Source organism: Leptodactylus fuscus, chromosome 2 (assembly GCF_031893055.1).
Source record: "Leptodactylus fuscus isolate aLepFus1 chromosome 2, aLepFus1.hap2, whole genome shotgun sequence".
NCBI classification, from domain to species: Eukaryota; Metazoa; Chordata; class Amphibia; order Anura; family Leptodactylidae; genus Leptodactylus; species Leptodactylus fuscus.
In genome coordinates, this window is record NC_134266.1 from 45,004,746 (window position 1) to 45,025,079 (window position 20,334).

Sequence of the window (20,334 nt, forward strand, 5' to 3'; positions counted from 1 at the left end):
AATTCACCTATTAATTCAAAATTTTCTAATACAGTCTATGAAAATAGGTTTTCCAAACTAGGCATCATTTAAGAAATAAATTATTGGACCTTACTAATAATATGTGGCATGTGTGCAATGATAATGGCAAAGTTACAATGCTAGATAAAAGAAGTCTGTCACCAGAACCCAGCATATCACCCCAGCCCTGCAGATAGATAGGTTAGGGTCACCAGAACCAGCACATCAATCCAGTCCTGCAGATAGATAGGTTAGGGTTACCAGAACCAGCATATCACCCCAGCTCTGTAAATAGATAGGTTAGGTTTTCTTCTTCTAAATTGACACCTCTGATGCCAACATTGCCCTTTATGACTTTGGAGCCATGCCAACACCCTCATTGTTCAATGTCAACACCCAAAGAGCTCATATCTTGGTGATAGAGTTTCCAAATCATTGATCTATACTATAACCTGCCCCCTAACCTTTTCTTTTGATCTTTCTTTTATATAGGTTAATGAGTCCTATAGTCTGGTTCAGTATGCTTGTGTTTTCTGGGACTATGAATCCGGTGACTGGAATACGACCGGCTGCGAGAAAGGAATTTCAAACCAGACGTCAAATGAGACCTCATCTTCTTCCATCAAACCATTACGGTGCACTTGTCTTCATACAACTAACTTTGCTGTTTTAATGGTATGTTCTCCTTAGTCTTTTCTGTAGATAAGATCAAGATGTTCTTTAATCTGAGCCTGTAATATATCAAATATTTAAATAAAATAAATTCCCCACATGTATAGTCATTATTCATAGTCAGTATAGTCACTGTACTTGAGAGTCTTCAGTAGTTCATACCTTTTTTAATTGCTAATTAATAATGATGACAGATAATTTCACACGGAGTAAAATGGAGTGTATTTTGGAGTGTAATTTTACATGTGTAAAAAATTTACACACGTTTTTTGGAGCGTTTTTTTGAGCGTTTGTGCATGTAGAAAAACACGCTTCTGTAAACGCTCCAAAAAACGCTCCGTAAACGCCACGTGTAAAAAAAAAAAACGCTCCAAAATACGCGCGTAAATTTTTTACACGTGTAAAATTACACTCCAAAATACACTCCATTTTACTCCGTGTGAACTTACACAATTTCTGAAGGATGCGTATGTATGTACAAAAAAGCACATACAAATAGAATATTAGGTGGGTGGGTGGATGGTCACTGGTACATACAAGCAGGGGCGAACCTGCCCCTTTCGCCGCCCGAGGCGAACTACAGAAAGCCACCACCACCCCCGCCGGGAGGAGGGGGCGGGGCTGAGGGGGGCAGACGGAGCGGAGGGGGCGTGGCGAAGTGCAGGGGGCGGGGCTTAGCACCGTTCGCTGGCAGAGAGCAGGCACGGAGACGACCTGCTCTCTGTCTGAGCGTGAGAGGAGGCTGCTGGAGCAGCGCTGCTCCAGTGGCCTCCCCAAACCACCGCTCGATGCTAAGCCAGTCCAGGACAGTTTGTCCTGGACTGGCTTAGGTAACCAAAAATGCCGCCCTCTCTGAGACCCTGGCATTGCGCCGCCTGAAGAGCTCGCTTCAGGTCGCCTCATGGGAGGTGCGGCGCTGCATACAAGTAAACAATTCATCAGTTCACAATGCTCTTATCAGCTCAAGGAGTGGCTGCTTTTGATCAGTGATGATTCCTGTAAGAGGTCATAAAACCATGTGACAGATTCAACCTCTTTTGCAACCAAGATCATAATATCACCAATGATATGAAAACTTTGGTTTTAAGGGGAAACTTCAAATCAAAGGAAGACAGAAGGATTTATGAGTACAAGCTGATTACCCAGTTCAACACACTCAAGGAGGGGTTGAATCTGTCACATAGTTTTATGGCGTCTTACAGGAATCATCACTGATCAAAAGCAGCCATAAAAGACCACTCTTTGAGCTGATAAGGACCTTGTGAACTGATGAATTGTTTACTTTTATGTACCAATGACCATCCACCCTCCCACCTAACATTCTACTCTTATGTATCTCCTTGTACATATATATGCATTCTTCAGAAACTGTTTTTATATTATACCTGAGGAAGAGGCTGAGAGCCTCGAAAGCTTGTAATCTGTCGTCATTGTTAGTTAGCCATTAAAAAAGGTATCAACTACTGAAGACTCTCAAGTTTTTTGTTTTTTTATATTTCATACCCACTGGCTAACATGGTACAAAAACATACTTTTCCCTTATAGTCCCTATAGTAATGTAGTCTAAGTACTATGGTGGGAAAATTTATTTCCAGGCTTGATTCCAAGTGATTGGTCACAAACTCTCTCTCACCCTATGCCCCATTCCAACCAAAACCCAGACTAGGTTCCACAACACTGTTTTGCATTTCTTCTTATTGAAAGTCTATCAATATATATTTGTTAAAAATAATTTAATAATGAAAGACTATTAAAGTGGGGCCAACAGTTCAGCATAATGCAATTTTAATGGCAGCATAGGTTATAGGTAAAGAGAACCGTCAGCTCAATTTGACCCCCCCCCCAACCAACATCAGTACTTCAGATCATATCTCGTGTTCTTCAAAGGTGTTCATATAATATTAGGGAGTCGCCTCCATCCTCTGAAAAAGAACTTTTAATCCATATTTAAGTTCTGTTTCAACTCAAGGGTGTGGAGAGCTAAAGGAGCACTCAAGCTCGCCATGCCCCAACATGGTCCCTCTGCTGTGTAACTAGAGTGATGACCCCTATGATGTGATATTAGGAGATCTGAGGAACATTGGTCAAGGCTGTGTGCGCTGATACAGGATCTGTAGTAGCTCATTGGAAGCAGTTCGGAGGAAGCGAGTAGCAGTTGAAGCAATAGCACTTGTTACGATGGACAAAACTCTCAGCCATTTCCTTGAGCCCACCTCCAGAGTTGGTACAGTGCTGAAGGGGTTTGTGTGGTACTTGATGATGATGGTAGTTTCCCCATTGTAGTCTTCAGCTCACTGAGCTTTGGTGGTGGTTGGAAGAGCCCCTGGTGATAAATGCAGGAACAGACTTAAGAGACTCATGTGAGCAACAGTTTTAACTTCACTGTAGATAAGATTAGATAAGAGATAAAATAAGATAATCCTTTAATAGTCCCCACCATGGGGAAATTCATTGTGATACATCAGCATGGATAATACAGTAATATATTTAAAGAAAGCACACATACAAGCTCACAGCAGGTAGAAAAGATACTAGGAGTCATAGATGATGAAATAGCAACCAGTACAGGTTACAAGACAGCGTAGCAATACAATTCTCAATGGGCATTCTGCTGTAGGATGGGGATGAGCTAGATGACAGTTCTCTGGGCAAACAGGGATGCCCAGAATATACATGTTAGGGAATTGCTAGATGACAATTCCCCAGAAGCTGCTGCAGAACCCTGGAGGAAGGGGCACAAGGGACACTGAGCCCTAAACTGAAGCCCCCCACTGTCCCTTCCTATTGCCAGGCCCTATCCTATGTAATAGGCAGCAACTCGAAGACGTTCCCTTCCTGTATAAGTGATACACAAAACGCAGATAAGACGAACAACAACAAAGAGAGGTCAGCTAGCCAGGGTTCGGTAACAGTCGAGCAATGCAGTGCCAAATCGAAGTCCAAAAGAATGATCAATAGGAAAAGCCAAGGACAGGATTAAGAATACAAGTAACAAAACAGCATGAGAAAGCCAGCAAGCACGAGGCAATAGCAAGCACCAGTGTGAATGTGAGCCAAGACTAAATAGGGAGGAAGAACCCGCCCAGAACCTGATAGGAAGGCAGGCTGTCAATTACAGGGCAAGGCAAAAATTAAACACTTAATGGACAGAGGCAACAAGGGCAGAAGACAGGTGTGGTGCAAATTCAATTGCAGAACTAGAGCCGTGTTCACACAGTGCAACTAAAAACTCTAAGCAAATTATCAAATTGCACACGCCTCCTGCACCGCTGCATGTGAGCAGAGGGTGGCGCAGTGACCCGAACAGGCAGAGATGTTACAATATAACAAGTGCTGGGTCTATCGTGTGTGAAACAATGTTATTCCTCTAAAGTTCAGAATAACCTCAGACTCTCTCCAAAATGGCACTTCTTTTTCTCTCAGTTCCTCTCTCAAGGCTGGCAGTATATATCTTCCCTATCCCAGGACTGCAGCAACACACTTGGGCCAAGGCTGTATCTTTCCCTCTTGCTAGGCAGAACTCAGTATATTTCTGCATGGCTAGGATGCTAAGTGATGATACACATGAAAACTCTGAGCTTCCTCCCATTACCCAGCCGACCATTGGTTGGGCTGGACCATGACTTTCAAAAAGAGGTTTTTTTTCTCCAACCTCAGTGGAAAATCTCACATAGAAGGGATTATTAGATAATAACAGCATGAACGATGTACATGTGGCCCAGTAAACAATATTGCAGGTAAAACAGTAAAATATAGTGCAATGTGTTTACTAAAGCAATGTCTACTGGGATGCTGCAGTTCTTCATGCAAATTAAAAGATTGGATAGGTGTTAAAAAACCATGTATACATAGAACATAAGAGTAGAGATGAGCGAGTAGTGTTCGATCGAGTAGGTGTTCGAATACTACGGTATTCGAGATACTCGTACTCGATCGAACACTACTAGCTGTTCGAAGTTTAAGGTTCAATGCAGAACCAGCGTTGATTGGCAGAATGCTATACATTCTGCCAATCAACGCTGGTTCTTCTCTTACCTTTAGAAGTCTTCTCCGTGCAGCGTCCCCGCGGCATCTTCCGGCTGGAATTCACTCTGCCTAGGCATCCAGCCTAGGCAGAGCCGACTGCGCATGCGCGGGCATGCCCTCGCATGCGCAGTTGGTTCTGCTCAGGTGTCGGGCCGGGCAGAGCCGACTGCGCATGCGCAGTCGGCTCTGCCTAGGCCCCGATGCCTAGGCAGAGTGAATTCCAGCCGGAAGACGCCGCGGGGGCGCTGCGCCTGGAGAAGACTTCAAGGGGAATCCAGCCCGACCGTCACTCGTGGACTTGGTAAGTATAATTTTATCGAATTTTGCCTACCCCTGAAACGAGCATTTCCCCCCCACAGACTATAATGGGGTTTGAAATCCGTTCGATTAGCCAAACAGTGTGTGAATCGGATTTCGAACCTCGGACCTTTTAGTGTTCGCTCATCTCTAAATAAGAGCTAGAGTTGGCATTGGGTTGGATGGTTTCTTTTTCAGTGATCCCCTGCATTATAGTCATTGGTTGCAGCACAAAAAAAACAAACAAACAATTATTGCTATTGATATTTCATGAAATACTTGTGTTTTTGTACTTTTAGAAATTCAAAGAAAACATCGATTTTGTTTCCTTGGACATTGTGTCAACGATTGGCTGTGCACTGTCTGTGACTGGATTAACTGTTACTGTTATATTCTTATTTTATGCCAGGTAAGTTGTACAAAAACTCTTATCCAAAAGGTTTTTTTAAGTTTTTAAATTCAGTGAAGAGAAGATGGAGGTCACCTCAAACTAATATCTCATCGTAACACAACAAGCATTGAATGGCCACTTTATTAGGGACACCCATGTGGTAGTAGTATGTAGAACTTTTGTAATGCATTGTGGCATATACAGCGTCTCTTGGATATGCCAATAAAACATTTCACCAAACAATTATTCCATGTCCACCAGCTTGAAATGTTGCCAACTAAAGGATTTATCGCAGGGGAATACATAGAAATCATGGGGCTCCATAGCAAAAGTCAGTATTGTAACCCCGTCCAAAAATAAAAGAAAGGAATAGGAGCAAGTCTCCAAGGATGAGAGGATTCCGCGCTTCTTAAAATAGGATCACTTTTATTGGGTACTCACATTCTATTCCAAAATAAAAGTCAGGGTATGGTTGTAAAAATAACAGGGGGGTTTTATACGCCAATCTTTATAAAGATGCACACTAATGCACCAGAGGGGAAATCTACACTAGTCAGGCGCTAGTGTGGAATTCTTGTATAGCTCATGCCAGAGAAGTGTTGTGAGTAGGGTTGAGCGATCGTGTTCGGAAAAGATCGGATTCCTATCGGCGATCGAGAAAATTTCACGATCGTGATCGGAATTCCGAACACAATCTTTTTATGTGGGATCGAGAGCGGTGATCTTTTCTCACAATGCTTTGCTTAGCCTTCACACTGAGTATACGCTGTATACTCAGTGTGAAGGCTCCACTGCAGTTCCATAGGAATGAATGGAAGCAGCCGGCACACAGCCTTAACCCCCTGTGCGCCGGCTGCCTCCATTCATTCGAATGGGAGGCTAAACTAAACATCTCTAGCAGCTACTTACCTCTAGACATGACTGCTCCGGTGCCCTCCTTCTTCTTGCCTCGCTGCCCTGCCTCCCAGGTTAGTGTTTAAAGCGCTAGGTAGGCGGGGCTTGTGGCTTAGGAGAGTGTGGGCTGGTACAGGGTGGGGAGATGTGACGTCTCCCCTCCCAGTACCCGCCCACACACTCCTAACCCACCCACACTCTCCTAACCCGGCAGGGAGGGGGCAGCGAAGGGAGAAGAGCAGCGAGGAGCAGCAGCGAGGCAAAGAAGAAGGAAGGCACCGGGCACCGGAGCAGCCATCTCTGCAGGTAAGTGGACACCAGGGGGGACTAAGTAGCCAGAGGATTAAAAAAAAATCCTCTGGCTACTTTAGTGATTCACTACACAGCGTGGATTCTAACAATTGTTAGATTCCATGCTGTATAGTGAATAGGATTGCTTTTAAAATCCAATCTCCGATTAATAAAAAAATCCCATAGACTTGCATTGGGATCGGAATTGGGATCGAGATCGGGTTCGAATGAAAAATTATCGGAAATCGGATTTTAAAATCGATCCTGAAAAGTCAAGATCGGCTCAACCCTATTTGTGAGTTATAATAAATGTATCGGGCCTTCCTGACCTGCCCCACTTGTTAACCAGTTGTTCACATCCACAGGATCCCCTTTCACTAGGTGACTTTACGAAAAAGCTGCCATGTGTTTGTATGTATAAGGAATAACATTATATGACTTGTATCTTGCATTTACCATGGTTTGCCCCCTCCAGGATCCTTCTCTAATTGTCAGTTTTCCCTGCACTCAGCTCTAGAGCAAGAAGAGACTAGCTACTATTATGTCTCTCATATACTGCATACATAGAACAGGAGATCCTGCTCCTCTAACTCTGTCTTTCTCACATACAGAGGAAGCAGCATGGAGGATGTTATACAACAGTAATGAGCAGTGTTGCTGGGGAAAGACAACAGAACACTTACTAAGTAGCAGCAGCTACCTGGCGTGTCTGTCTCACTCCTCCTCTTCTATAGACTTCTATATATTACACATTTACAGTTTCTATTCGCCACTTTTTGTATTTTCAGAAATAAAAAGCCAGTTTCATGGATTCTGATAAGTTTCTGCTTATCTTTGCTGATCTTCTACATTGTCTTCATTACTGCAATGGAGATGTCAAAATACACCGTAGTGACAGCAGAACCAGACTACAATGAAACAGAAAACACGGTATTTTGGAGTGACCTGGTGATAATGTATGATGGACTGTGCACCGGGCTGGCTGCTCTTCAGCACTACTTCCTTCTGGCTACATTCGTACTCATGGGACTCCTGGGAGCCGAGTTTTATTACCGAATTATTTCTGCCTCTCATTTTTTGCCGCGGCACTTTATGAAAATTGCGCTTATAACAGGATGGGGTAAATAATTGCTATATGTTTCTGTGTTCTGTATCACTTTTATTTTATGGGGAAGGTAGCTGGGTAACAGCAATGGTGCGGACCCAACCAATCAGAGATAGGGACACAAAATCTGGTGCAAACAGGTTTATTTAGAAAAACAGCAAAATAAATAAACCTTCACTTCAGGCACAAAAGGAGCCAAATAAAATACAGCCTTAACTTCAGGCAAAAAATTTCAATCAAAATCCTGCTCGTCCGAGTACTAACTAAACAGTATGAAGCTAATTATACGTGTGGCTTACTGACAACCACACACATGAACACAAATAGCACAATATGGTCTCACCAGACTCAGTATTCCAGGACAGACCCTGACACCTCCTCTCGCTCCCAGGATCTGCCCTGAAGTGCAGGTTCTGCAGCCTTTCATGGCCCAATAAAAAGCATCAGGACTCACACCTGGAGCTGAGGCCTATTCAACACCTGCCCTGGACACCACACATAGGTCAGAAACCTGGGGGAGATATACCATGATTCCAGCACTCTGTCTGTCACCTTCTTACAATTTGTTCATGTTTTTTTGCAAATAAGAACATCTTCTATATGGATTGGGTTTGGCTATAAATCTTTACAGATAAATTCCATGCCTTTGGATGAGATATATGAAACATACATTCCCTAGACTTGCAATCAAGAGACCAAATCTTAAAGGGGAGGTTCAGGATCATAATATTGATAGCTTATCAATATAATAGGAAATCAATATGAGATTAGTGGGGGTACAACTCTCAGCACTCCCTTCTATCATATGTTTGGGGCACTGAGCCCTACAGACTTCTCATAGATCTGTCCGATTGGCAGCACATCCGACACCGCGTCCTACCATCAAGGACGCGGTAAACTGCAGTTTTCACTGCATGACTATCATTAGAAATTACCTTCTCATAATTTCCTCCTGATGATCTAAGAAGGGCCGTTAGTGAAACGCGTTGAGGAGAGCCCTGGTCTAAAATGGACCGATAGCAATAGATGGCCACTGCGCCTTGTTTCATTTAGCTAGCGAGTAAAGAATCGATCTTACTAGCTTAACTATTGATGGTCACATGGTTTATTTATCTCCAACATAGAGTAGTTGGGAGCTAATTGTGACAACTCCAGTGGGGATATTATTCTAATACACCTATAATGGAAGCTGCGGGGTTGTTGGTTATAGACGGCAACTCTGCCACCCACTGCAGTAAATAGTTACATGTTACCCATATGTATCAAACTTATATAAGCATCAATAGTTTGGACCTGAGCTATCAACAGGTGTTATGGGAAATTGACACCAAGGGAGTGGATACAAAGTAGGGCAAACAAAGTATCAATCTATGCCCATATTATCCAATACCCTGTGGTTTGAATTTTATGTCTTCACAAAGAGCACTTGGGTGATATTTTAAACGATTAATAAAAGTTATATTTTACTCTTTTCAGTGAATTAATCGAGAGGGGTGTTGTGAGTTGCACAGTCATCAGTGTCACATTGATGACCATGTAATGGCTGTTTTGTGCTATTGCACCATAGCTCCTGTTCAGGTCCCATGGGAGCAGGGCAGCACTAGCATGTCAAAGCCACTACACACTGTATGGAACCATCCGCCGTTGTACATTGTGCAAATATCAACTGAACTGATGCTGAAAATCAGATATTGATGACCTACCCTAAAGATATTAGGTTAGATTGGGTTATCACTAGGGTTGAGCGATCGTGTGCGGAAAAAATCGGATTACGATCGGCGATCGAGAACATTTCACGATCGCGATCGGAATTCCGAACACGATCTTTTTAGGTGGGATTGAGATCGGTACTATTTCCCACAATGCCTTCACACTGAGTATATAGCGTATACTCAGTGTGAAGGCTTCGCTGCGGTTCCATAGGAATGAATGGAAGCAGCCGGCACACAGCCTTAACCCCCTGCGCGCCAGCTGCCTCCATTCATTCTAATGGGAGACTAAAGTAGCATCTCTAGTAGCTACTTACCTCCAGAGATGGCTGCTCCGCTGCTCTTCGCCTTGCTGCCGCTCCAGCTGCAGTCTTCTTCGCCTCGCTGCCGCCTCCCTGCCAAGTTCGGAGAGTGCGGGCGGGTTAGGAGAGTGTGGGCGGGGACAGGGCAGGGAGACGTGATGTCTCCCCTCCCAGTACCCGCCCACACTCTCCTAACCCGCCCACACTCTCCTAACCTGGCAGGGAGGGGGCAGCGAAGGGAGAAGAAGACAGCAGCTGGAGCGGCAGCGAGGCGAAGAGCAGCGGAGCAGTCATCTCTGGAGGTAAGTGGACACCAGGGGGGACTAAGTAGAAAGAGGATTAAAAAAAAATCCTCTGGCCACTTAGTGATTCACTACACAGCGTGGATTCTAACAATTGTTAGATTCCATGCTGTATAGTGAATAGGATTGCTTTTAAAATCTGATCTCCGATTAATAAAAAAATCCCATTGACTTGCATTGGGATCGGAATTGGGATCGAGATCGGGTTCGAATGAAAAATGATCGGAAATCGGATTTTAAAATCGATCCTGAAAAGTCAGGATCGGCTCAACCCTAGTTATCACAAAGATGTTGCCACTGTCCATACTGACGAATACAATTCAATGAAATTCCCTTTCATTTTCTGTGTCCTCAGGGCTGCCGGCAGTCATCGTCACCATAACAATTGCAGCAACATATCCAAACGAAAACAACTATAACCGAAAGGAATTGTAAGTATAATAATAATAATAATAATAATTAATAATGCTAAATATTTTACCTTTGCAGAATTTCAATATTGTGAAATCAATTTCATGACCTACAGATGTAGCAGAGTAAGGGGGCGTTCACACTACCGTCGGTGTCCGACATGTAGTGTCCGCTCCTAGCGTCCGCTCAAAATCTGTCACGGACACTAGGAGCGGACACTAGATGTGTCCGTGACACCTGTCATTCACTTGAATGGGCATCGGGTGCGTTCTTTTGCACTCCGTGCCCGTCCTTCCCTGTCCGCAAGAGAAGATGTCCGACTTCTCAAGCGGACAGAAAAACCCTCTACCGACGGTAGTGTGAACGCTCCCTTAACCTGAATTTCTGCAATTGGTTAAAGTTCTGCAGCAAGATATCTTATCACAGAGACCACAAAATATTCTTCAGTAACTTTTCATTGTTTTTTGCTGTCTTCTGTATCGGTCTTTTTCCTCCACCAATTTTTGGTGGAATCTGCCACAGAGTCTCCAAAGCAGAGGCGAACATTTACTTGACTCCGCTACATCTGAATGTATATAGTGCTCTTATTTTTAGTAGCTTTCTTTTCCTATAGAGGGGAGTTCATGGAAGATTAATGGGCATGTACAGTACCATATAATATTTGCAATACATGGCAGCAGACATTGCCGAGCTGTCCTAGGGGTCAAACTATCGATTAAAGGGGTTTCCAGGACATGAATACTGATGCCCTATCCTTACAATATCTGATTGTGGGGGTCCAAAATCCATCACCCCTGCTGATCAATGGTCCGGGTGCCCCAGTGATCAATGCTTTCTCTTCCACCAGAGACGTCTCATTCATTGGTCACATGGCCAGCTCATATCCATTCACTTGAATGAGACTTAGCTGTAATACCAAGCATAGCCACTATAAGATGTACTGCGCTGCAGCCACATTTATTGGAATGCTGCGGCCTCTTCAAGCAGCTGATCAGTGGGGGTGCCAGATATTAGACATTACTGATCAGATATTGAAGAGGAACTTTCACCATCTGGGGCACATGCGGTTTAATACACCGCTAGAAAGCCAACAATGAGGAAAGGTCACTGTCGGTGACCCCTCAGATGATGTTTGGCTGCAAGCACTGTCGACAAGTCACTGATATGTAAAAAAAGACCTTTCCTCACCTTGTCCAAAAAGCTGGTGCCACTTTTCAGGAGGACATGTCCTTTCCCCAGACGTGTCAGTTCCCATAAAATAGCTGTTTTTGAACAGCTTTTCTGGCATTGGGAATGTTAATACTGAGGTGTATTAGTTTGTTCACATATTTCCAGGAGGAGCAACAGAGGAGTGGTACAGAACTGACTTGTGTAAGCTAATTGTGATAGTATTAATAACCATTTCTTTTCTTCTGCTTGCTTACAGCTGTTGGCTTCTTGCCGAAAATAAAAATAATAAGTTTGACATCTCTAAGCCGATGCTATGGTCTTTCCTTGTGCCCGTTGGTCTCATCCTTATATTTAATATATGCACTGTTATAGGAGTTGTGGTCACAATTTGGAAGAGAAGGCCAGAATTAACAAGGTAACTGGCATATATCAGGGTCAGTACGGGTGGTTAAAGGGTTTGTCCAGGAATTTGGCTCATCATTAGGATAGGGCATAAATGTCTGATCGGTGGGGGGGCCACATACTATGCACAACACAAGGCCATAAGCAGATAGCTTGAACCCCTTTGTGGTGGCCGGTGCCGGGACTACAGCTCAGATCCTATTGACGTTAATGGATATGAATTGCAGTACCAATGGTCACCACTACACCGAGACTGTAGCCAACTGCTTCCGGGCTTGTGTTGTGTATAGCCGGAAGCCGCCCAGTACAGCTGATCTGTGTGAGAGGAGTCTGTTTCCCCCTCCCCCATTCAGATATTTGTGGCTTATTGTAAGGATAGAATAAAACGCTTCCATTTTAGCTTGAGTGCAATCCCTGCCTGAAGTTCCCTGGGCTATTAGCAGGAAGCTGTTGGGTGCGCCGCTAGAATGAGTTCCTCCTGTGGACTCTGTATAAGGGGGAACTATTGCATACAAGTGGGGTATTATTTAGAAGGAAGGAACTATTGTATGTTAGGGTGGGCTATTATATAGAAGGGGGAAACTGTTAAATATAAGGGGGGGACTAATTACACATATATATATATATATATATATATATATATATATATATATATGTTATAAGGACAAGCTATTATAAAGGGAAATTATATAAACAGGGGGCTATTATTAAGGTGAACTATTTATAAGAGGCCTATAAAAAGGGGAAACTATTATATATAAGGCAGCTATTATAAGATGGAGCTATTATTTATAAGAGGGGAACTATTTTTAAGGGGGATATAGTTAAGTGGGCTATTATTTTTAAGGGGGCTATTATTTATGAGAGGGGAACTATTATTTATAAGGTTGATATTAGTGACAATGGGACTTTTGTTTATAAGAGGAAACTATTATAAGAGAGCAGTATTACTTTTAAGCAGCGACTGTTACTGATAAGGGGGTCTATTATTTAAAAGGGCGACTATTACTGATATAGCGTACTTTTCATAAGCAGGGACTATTATTTATAAGGGAGCTATTACTGATAACGGTGCAATACTATGTATTATTTATAAGCAGGGACTATTACTTATAAGGAGGTGCTATAATAACTGATGAGTGGGTGCAAAAAATCTGTTGGGGGTTGTAATTACTGTTGGGGTAGGGGTTGCCACTGGAAGTGCTGCACTGCCTTCTTAATTCAATGACTATGATGGCGTTGTTAGTGTATCACCATTTGTAGGCCTGATTTTAATTTTGTCCATATCTGTGCTTTGCCTAAAACCCGCCCTGGCAGTAGATTCTGTAAGGGGATAAATGTGGTGTGTTTAGGGCAGCCCAGTTAGGGGATTCTTAGGCCAAATTCCCAGAATGATGAATGTGTTGATAGGACCTTATACAGTATTCTACTATATACCTACACAGCAACATATCTTGTAGCCTTCTGTCAGACATATACATGGGGAAATCTCCAGCTGTATACTGTTTTTGACTTTTTGTGTTTTGTTCTTAGATCAACAAGACTGTCCTTTTTGAAGAAGATATTGGCCACATTCTCAGTGGTGTCTCTACTGGGGGTCACCTGGGTATTTGGCTATTTGACACTCATAGAGACTGATGATAATACTCATCTGGTTTTCAGCTTTATATATTGCTTATGCTGCTCGACTCAGGTAAAGGAGATTTCCATTTAAAGGGGTTGTCTGGGATAAAATCTAATTCCTATACTAATCTAAACACCCCCCTCCCCTGCCTACTATCTAAATCACATAATTTATCAAAAATGTATATTTACCCGCATGACCACACCAAGGACATATTCTGGTTATCCGGTGATGTTCCGTTTCCCCGTTCCTGGAAACTGAATGTCACTAATATCCTTCCGCCTCTACCCCATCACACTTACTTGTCTTCTTCTCAGACTTCCTCCTACGGGACAGCTCCTCCCTCTTTTCTGACTCTGCAAATGCGCGCAATAGTCCCGGAGCTGCTCTGGCAATCCACCTCTATTGCGCAGGCGAGGGAGCAGTAACCTGGGCTGTTGCCTGTCATTGCAGTATGGGGAAGCCTGATGTCAGTGCTTCTTCTGTGCTTTCACATGTCAGCTGCCATTTTAGCCGGTTCATTTGAAATGAAACAAAAGGTTTTTGCAAAGTTTGGGTCAAATCCAGTTCACTACTAACCGGTTTACTCAGATCTACTCATAGACAGGGGTTACCCCGATGGGACAGCTTCTGTAAGGATTCAACTTATTGCTTATGCTTAGATTTTACAGTCATTGAACTGTCTGTAATGCTCTTATTTCATCTTTTATACCCAGGGGATTCAAATCTTTGCGTTTTACACTCTACGATCTCCCTTATTCTTGAAGAAAGTCATTTATGTCATTCGCAAGTTTAATTCATGCAAGGGATACATACATTCTCAGACATACCGCGTTACCAGGATGGCAGAACGGACCACTAGAAGACACCACGAAAGATTCAGAAACTTGTCAGACTCCAATGTTGAACTGTTTGCTGATGAAATGTAAAAAGAATAAAATTATATATTGCAAATACATTTCGGAATATTTCTATCTTCATTGGGAATAATTGTTGCTGTGTGCTCAAGTTGTATCAAGTATATGTGTTCATATGTGTGAAATCTAACATTGCTCTGTTGTTAGCATGCAGGGGTAGGGGGCATTCACACGATGTAACGCGGCGTTGATTCTGACACGTTAACTCGCTACAGATATATAAGCCTATTGCTATTATATTTTATTATGTATATATATATATATATATATATATATATATATATATATATATACTATCCAGTAAAGCTTAAGTGGACATACTGATTCCATTGAGATTCAGGCACAGAAACCACAACAAGCTCAAGTTTTACTGATCTTACAACAATGGGAGGACTATTTGGGTCAGTTTTTGGAACTGATTTCATAAACGTCACTGTTTGCCTACAGTAGAAATGCCACAGAAAAAACGCGGCGGTTTACAGTCATTGTATGCGGGATAGAATTCTAGTGAATCCTATCCCCACACTGTGAAAAAAAAAATACGCAGTGCGGAAACGCTGCGATTTCCAAAACTGTCATGGTTTTGTAAATCGCAGCATGTTAATTATACCTACGAAAATGCCGGTGTTTTCCCTATAGGTATAACAGAAGCAAAAAGTCCACAGAGGAAACCTGGAAAAAACCCCAGTGCATTGCTGCCACAGATTTTCCCATAGCGCTTTTTTGCTACAGCCCACTACATGGGGCATTAGTCTAAAATTGGCTCCAAATTCCTCTGTGTGAGCTTACCCCTCCAGTTTTTTTTGACAACCTCAAAGCAGACAGGCAGTTTTGTAAAACTAAGTCCGGGTTCGCATCTCCAGTCTACACCCGGTAGACGCAATTATAATCAATGGAGTCCGCCGGTGTCTCTGTGTAAGCGTTGTTGTAGAGGTCCAGCTCCGTCGTTTGTGTTCTCTGATGGACCCATACGATGGAGAGTCCTGCGCTAGTGTGAACCTAGCATAAACCAGTGGTCCATAAGGACATGCTGTACGTTTACTAACCTGATATCTCCTGACATGTTAACAGATTAAGGCTAGGTTCACACCTGCTCCTCTATTCTGTTCAGGGTTTTGTTCCAGAATTCACTAAAAAGATGCACATTTTTCAGCGGACCCCATTATAATCTATGGGTCCAGGGGTTTCAGCGGGTAACCGCTTTATAAATGGGTTAGCTTTCCATTTTTTAGGTCCCCAAGCGGAAAGCCGAATGCTACTGTGAACCTAGCATAAGTCGATACATAGTGTGGCACAGAATGTTACTTGAATATTACTTTTTCAAAAGCCTTTTGTTGTGTTCTGTGATAAGATATTAGGCTGCAGCAAGTTATCAGTGTCATGTTTGTTATACTTGGTACGCTGGAAGAATTTTCCAGTATTATATATACAGAATCAGCGGCCCACCATACTGAGGCTAATATGTGCTAATAGTCAACTAATTGTTGTGACTGGGTAGTCATCGCGTGTTGCATGTGTTATGTACAACTTATAAGACTTGAAAACAACATGTTATATCAGGACACAACTTTTAGTCATTTCCCAAGAACAAACACATCCTTAGAAAATGGATCCTTGGTGTTTTAGCTCAGATAAGGTTTTCACGCTTGAACATCTGCTGTTCATTCTGCATTTTATGACAGCCATTATTCATACTGACAAGGCTGCCCAGTAGTAGTATTAGCAATGGAGTCCAGCTACAGAGGGAAACATACGTATTCTATACATGTGAAATAGATTGGTGGGAGAAAGATTTGGGTAAATAAGCATCTACTTATTAACACCATGTTGTTGTAGCCCCTTACCGCTCTGTGCCATAGCTCAAAGTGGATGTTTACTACTGTGCCCCCCCTTTATCTGCTCCCCATTACGGTGATTCTGCTATGGCACCCTGCATCTTGAACAAGGCTCCAGGGTCCATCATCTTTACTTCTTCATCAGGTCCTACTAGAGGCAGAACCCGATTGGCTGGCTGTGAGCCACATGTTCACAGTCACAATACAACGCAGTATGTTCGTGCTGCAGTATAACCTACCAGGGATCACAAGATCCCATGATCTAGTCCTGTAATTGGGACTAAAAAAAATAAAATGTAAAAAAAAGATTAAGCATGTCCATATTCCTTATTATGTGAACAAATAATGAAATGAAAAAAATACATGTTTAGTATTTCTGCATGTGTAGAAACTTGTAAAAATAGCAGGTTATCCAGCATGGTGAATGCCCTAAAAAATAAAGCTACAAAACAACATCAGAAATACTGTTTTGGGCTAAGGCCCCTATTAGGCTGGGCCCCACGGGACGTAAATGCCGCGATTTGCCCGCAGTGGAGACGCTACGGGAAATTTTTTTACAGTTTTACAGTGCAAGCAAAGAGGATGGGATTCATACGAATCCCATACCCACTTTGCGTAAGAAATCGCAGTGCGGACACGCTGCGATTTGCAAAGCCGTTGCAGCTTTGCAAATCACAGCATGTCAATTATATCTACGGAAACGCTAGCGGCTTTCTCATAGATATAATTGTAACAGAAAGTCCGCAGAGGAAAACTCAGCGAACTTTCTGTTGAAAGCGCTGCGGAAAGAACCGCTTTAGCGCTGTGATTACGGCCCGTGGGGCTATAGCCTCACACCAGAATTTCCGCAGGTATACTTGACAAGCTGTAATTTTAAAAATGCAGGAGTTTTTGAAAACGCAGCTTTTCTGATGTAGATTTTTTTCTGCGTTGATGAGATTAGCCAGAAACCCATCCACTTTGCATGTACATTCTTGGCTTTGGCTCTAATCCAGGCCTAGGAACCTGTGGCGGCCCAAAAGTTCCTAATACTTGGAAGTGTCAGTTGTATAAAAGACGTGGTTTGTTGGGACCTATCAATGATTATTTTGTTGGGGCCCAGGAACTTCAAGTGACCTTCTGTCCTCCGTAGGGCTCCACAACCGAAGTGACATCCATGGTATAAGTAACATTCTGGCTGATCTTATAGAAAATGGGAACCACTGCAACAACTAAAATAAGGCCCATGCGTCAGTTTTTTCATGTAGCTGTTTTTGTAATTCATAATATATATGTGTATATAATGAAATGTACCACAGATACATACAGTATGTATTTCTCTTAATGTTTGTGCCCTTACCTCAAATAAGATCCATACAGTGATGCCATTAATACGTCCCTAAAATATCCAAAAATGACTACCATGTAGTGCTCATGTAACAATGTCATTTATCTCCATATACTACCACTATACAATGCCTATATGCCCCTAGGAATCAGGAGCCTTGGGCAATTACTTAGTTTACCACCCCAACTGCCCATGAGAACTCTAAGATGAATGGATTCTATAAAACAGTAAATGGTTGCCAATGCAGCTGGGGGTTGTTGTCCACCTCTGCCAGAATTAAAGGTGGTCCCTGGAAGAATGGTGCGCAGCATGGCAACGGGGCAAGTTCCGAATTCGCGGGGTCAAGCCCTGAATAGGTGGGGCCCAACCCTTATTTATGACCTGTGCTGGCCCAAGACTTCACATCAAGTGCCGTCTTTACATATAAACTGACTTCTAGCCATGTCTGTTCTTCCAGGACTGTGAGAGGTCTCCAATTTTTTTGTCAAGTATGACTAAAAATCTTACTAGCTCTAAAATGCTAAATCTGTATTAGCAGCGATTTCCGGATGCCACATTTACAATTCCTAGTCTCTGTCTCTTGTATGAGAAATCACTTCTCCCTGACAATAGCCTTGATGTGCCTAAGGTTTGCGTTGCCTGCACTGTGTAGGCAATTTAGGTCAGCCTGTAACCTTCATGCTTGTATGAGTTTATCCCAGCAAGAAATCCAGCCTTGCAGGTACTTAGTACATGATGATATCTGGCAGTCGCTCTGGGTGTGGTAACCTCAACAATGCAGAATGCTACTGCCCGAACGCTTCGACAACAATTGTGAGACAGTGCGGCATATTAAACAGACAGGACATGAGAAAGTAGAAGTAGAGTCTTCTGGAGCAGCGCAGGTGACTATAAGATGGGCTGTAGCATTATGGGACATTTGTTTTTGCACAGTCAAGATGTTACATAAATGTGAATAAGATTTGTTAAAGGAAAAGTTTACTTCACGTGGTCTCTGTACTTTGAGACAGCATCTTGTTCTCGACTAATAAGTAATGGGCTTAATAGCGAATTATTTTATTAAAAAATTATTTTGAGTTATTTCCTCCAACAGAATCTCTGTAAAGTGCCGGCAACTAAGGGGCTCACTCTGTCTTTAGAAGACAAGACGGACTGCAGGAAGAGTTGTTTGTGCAGATAAGTTTCTGCATTAGCATACCTCCCAACCGTCCCGATTTCCGTGGGACATTCACGATTCCGGTGACGTGTCCCGCGGTCCCGGTTGGAGGGAGGTATGTCCTGATTTCAGAGGACACAGATCTGAGTTGAACACATATGCGGCTGAAGCAAGGAGCTGTAACAGTTCAGCTCCTCGCTTCGCCACTGCACGCCGCCTACTGGCTGTGTAGACGCGATGTGATGACGTCACATCGCGTCTACAACTGTGTGCCAGTGAGAGAGAGAGGCGAGCAGAGTGCCGCGGGGGAATGAGGAGAAGGTAAGTGTAATGTGTACACTGAGATGGAACGTGAAACTGGGGGCAGATGAAGGAGAGGACGGCATGGCACTGGGGGCAGAGATGTGGGGACATGAGTCTGGGGGAAGAGATGGAGAGGACATGAATCTGGGGGCAGAGATGGAGAGGACATGAATCTGGGGGCAGAGATGGAGAGGACATGAATCTGGGGGAAGAGATGGAGAGGACATGAATCTGGGGGCAGAGATGGGGGGACATGAATTTGGGGGCAGAGATGGAGGGACATGAATCTGGGGGCAGAGATGGAGAGGACATGAATCTGGGGGCAGAGATGGGGGGACATGAATCTGGGGGCAGAGATGGAGAGGACATGAATCTGGGGGCAGAGATGGGGGACATGAATCTGGGGGCAGAGATGGGGGGACATGAATCTGGGGGCACAGATGTGGAGACATGAACCTGGGGGCAGAGATGGAGAGGACATGAATCTGGGGGCAGAGATGGGGGGACATGAAACTGGGGGCAGAGATGGAGGGACATGAATCTGGGGCAGAGATGTGGAGACATGAATCTGGGGGCAGAGATGGAGAGGACATGAATATGGGGGCAGAGATGGAGGGGACATGAATCTGGGGGCAGAGATGGAGGGGACATGAATCTGGGGGCAGAGATGGAGGGGACATGAATCTGGGGGCAGAGATGGAGGGGACATGAATCTGGGGGCAGAGATGGGGGGACATGAATCTGGGGGCAGAGATGGAGGGGACATGAATCTGGGGGCAGAGATGGGGGGACATGAATCAGGGGCAGAGATGGAGGGGACATGAAACTGGGGGCAGAGATGGAGGGGACATGAATCTGGGGGCAGAGATGGGGGGACATGAATCTGGGGGCAGAGATGGAGGGGACATGAATCTGGGGGCAGAGATGGGGGGACATGAATCTGGGGGCAGAGATGGAGGGGACATGAATCAGGGGGCAGAGATGGAGGGGACATGAAACTGGGGGCAGAGATGGAGGGGACATGAATCTGGGGGCAGAGATGGAGGGGACATGAATCTGGGGGCAGAGATGGAGGGGACATGAATCTGGGGGCAGAGATGGAGGGGACATGAATCTGGGGGCAGAGATGGGGGGACATGAATCAGGGGGCAGAGATGGAGGGGACATGAAACTGGGGGTAGAGATGGAGGGACATGAATC

At 43.8% G+C, this 20,334-nt stretch overlaps 1 protein-coding gene across 1 annotated transcript in view; it reads left to right on the top strand.

Annotated features, from left to right (window-relative positions):
* The window catches only part of ADGRG7 (adhesion G protein-coupled receptor G7), a 43,292-nt gene extending 28,767 nt beyond the window's left edge, over positions 1–14,525 (top strand). The window contains exons 10-16 of the mRNA XM_075263067.1: positions 493–675; positions 5,295–5,404; positions 7,360–7,691; positions 10,345–10,420; positions 11,827–11,985; positions 13,506–13,665; positions 14,313–14,525. Coding sequence (XP_075119168.1) covers positions 493–675; positions 5,295–5,404; positions 7,360–7,691; positions 10,345–10,420; positions 11,827–11,985; positions 13,506–13,665; positions 14,313–14,525 — 1,233 coding nt within the window. The remainder of the gene's footprint in view (positions 1–492; positions 676–5,294; positions 5,405–7,359; positions 7,692–10,344; positions 10,421–11,826; positions 11,986–13,505; positions 13,666–14,312) is intronic.
* Positions 14,526–20,334: the final 5,809 nt, after the last annotated feature.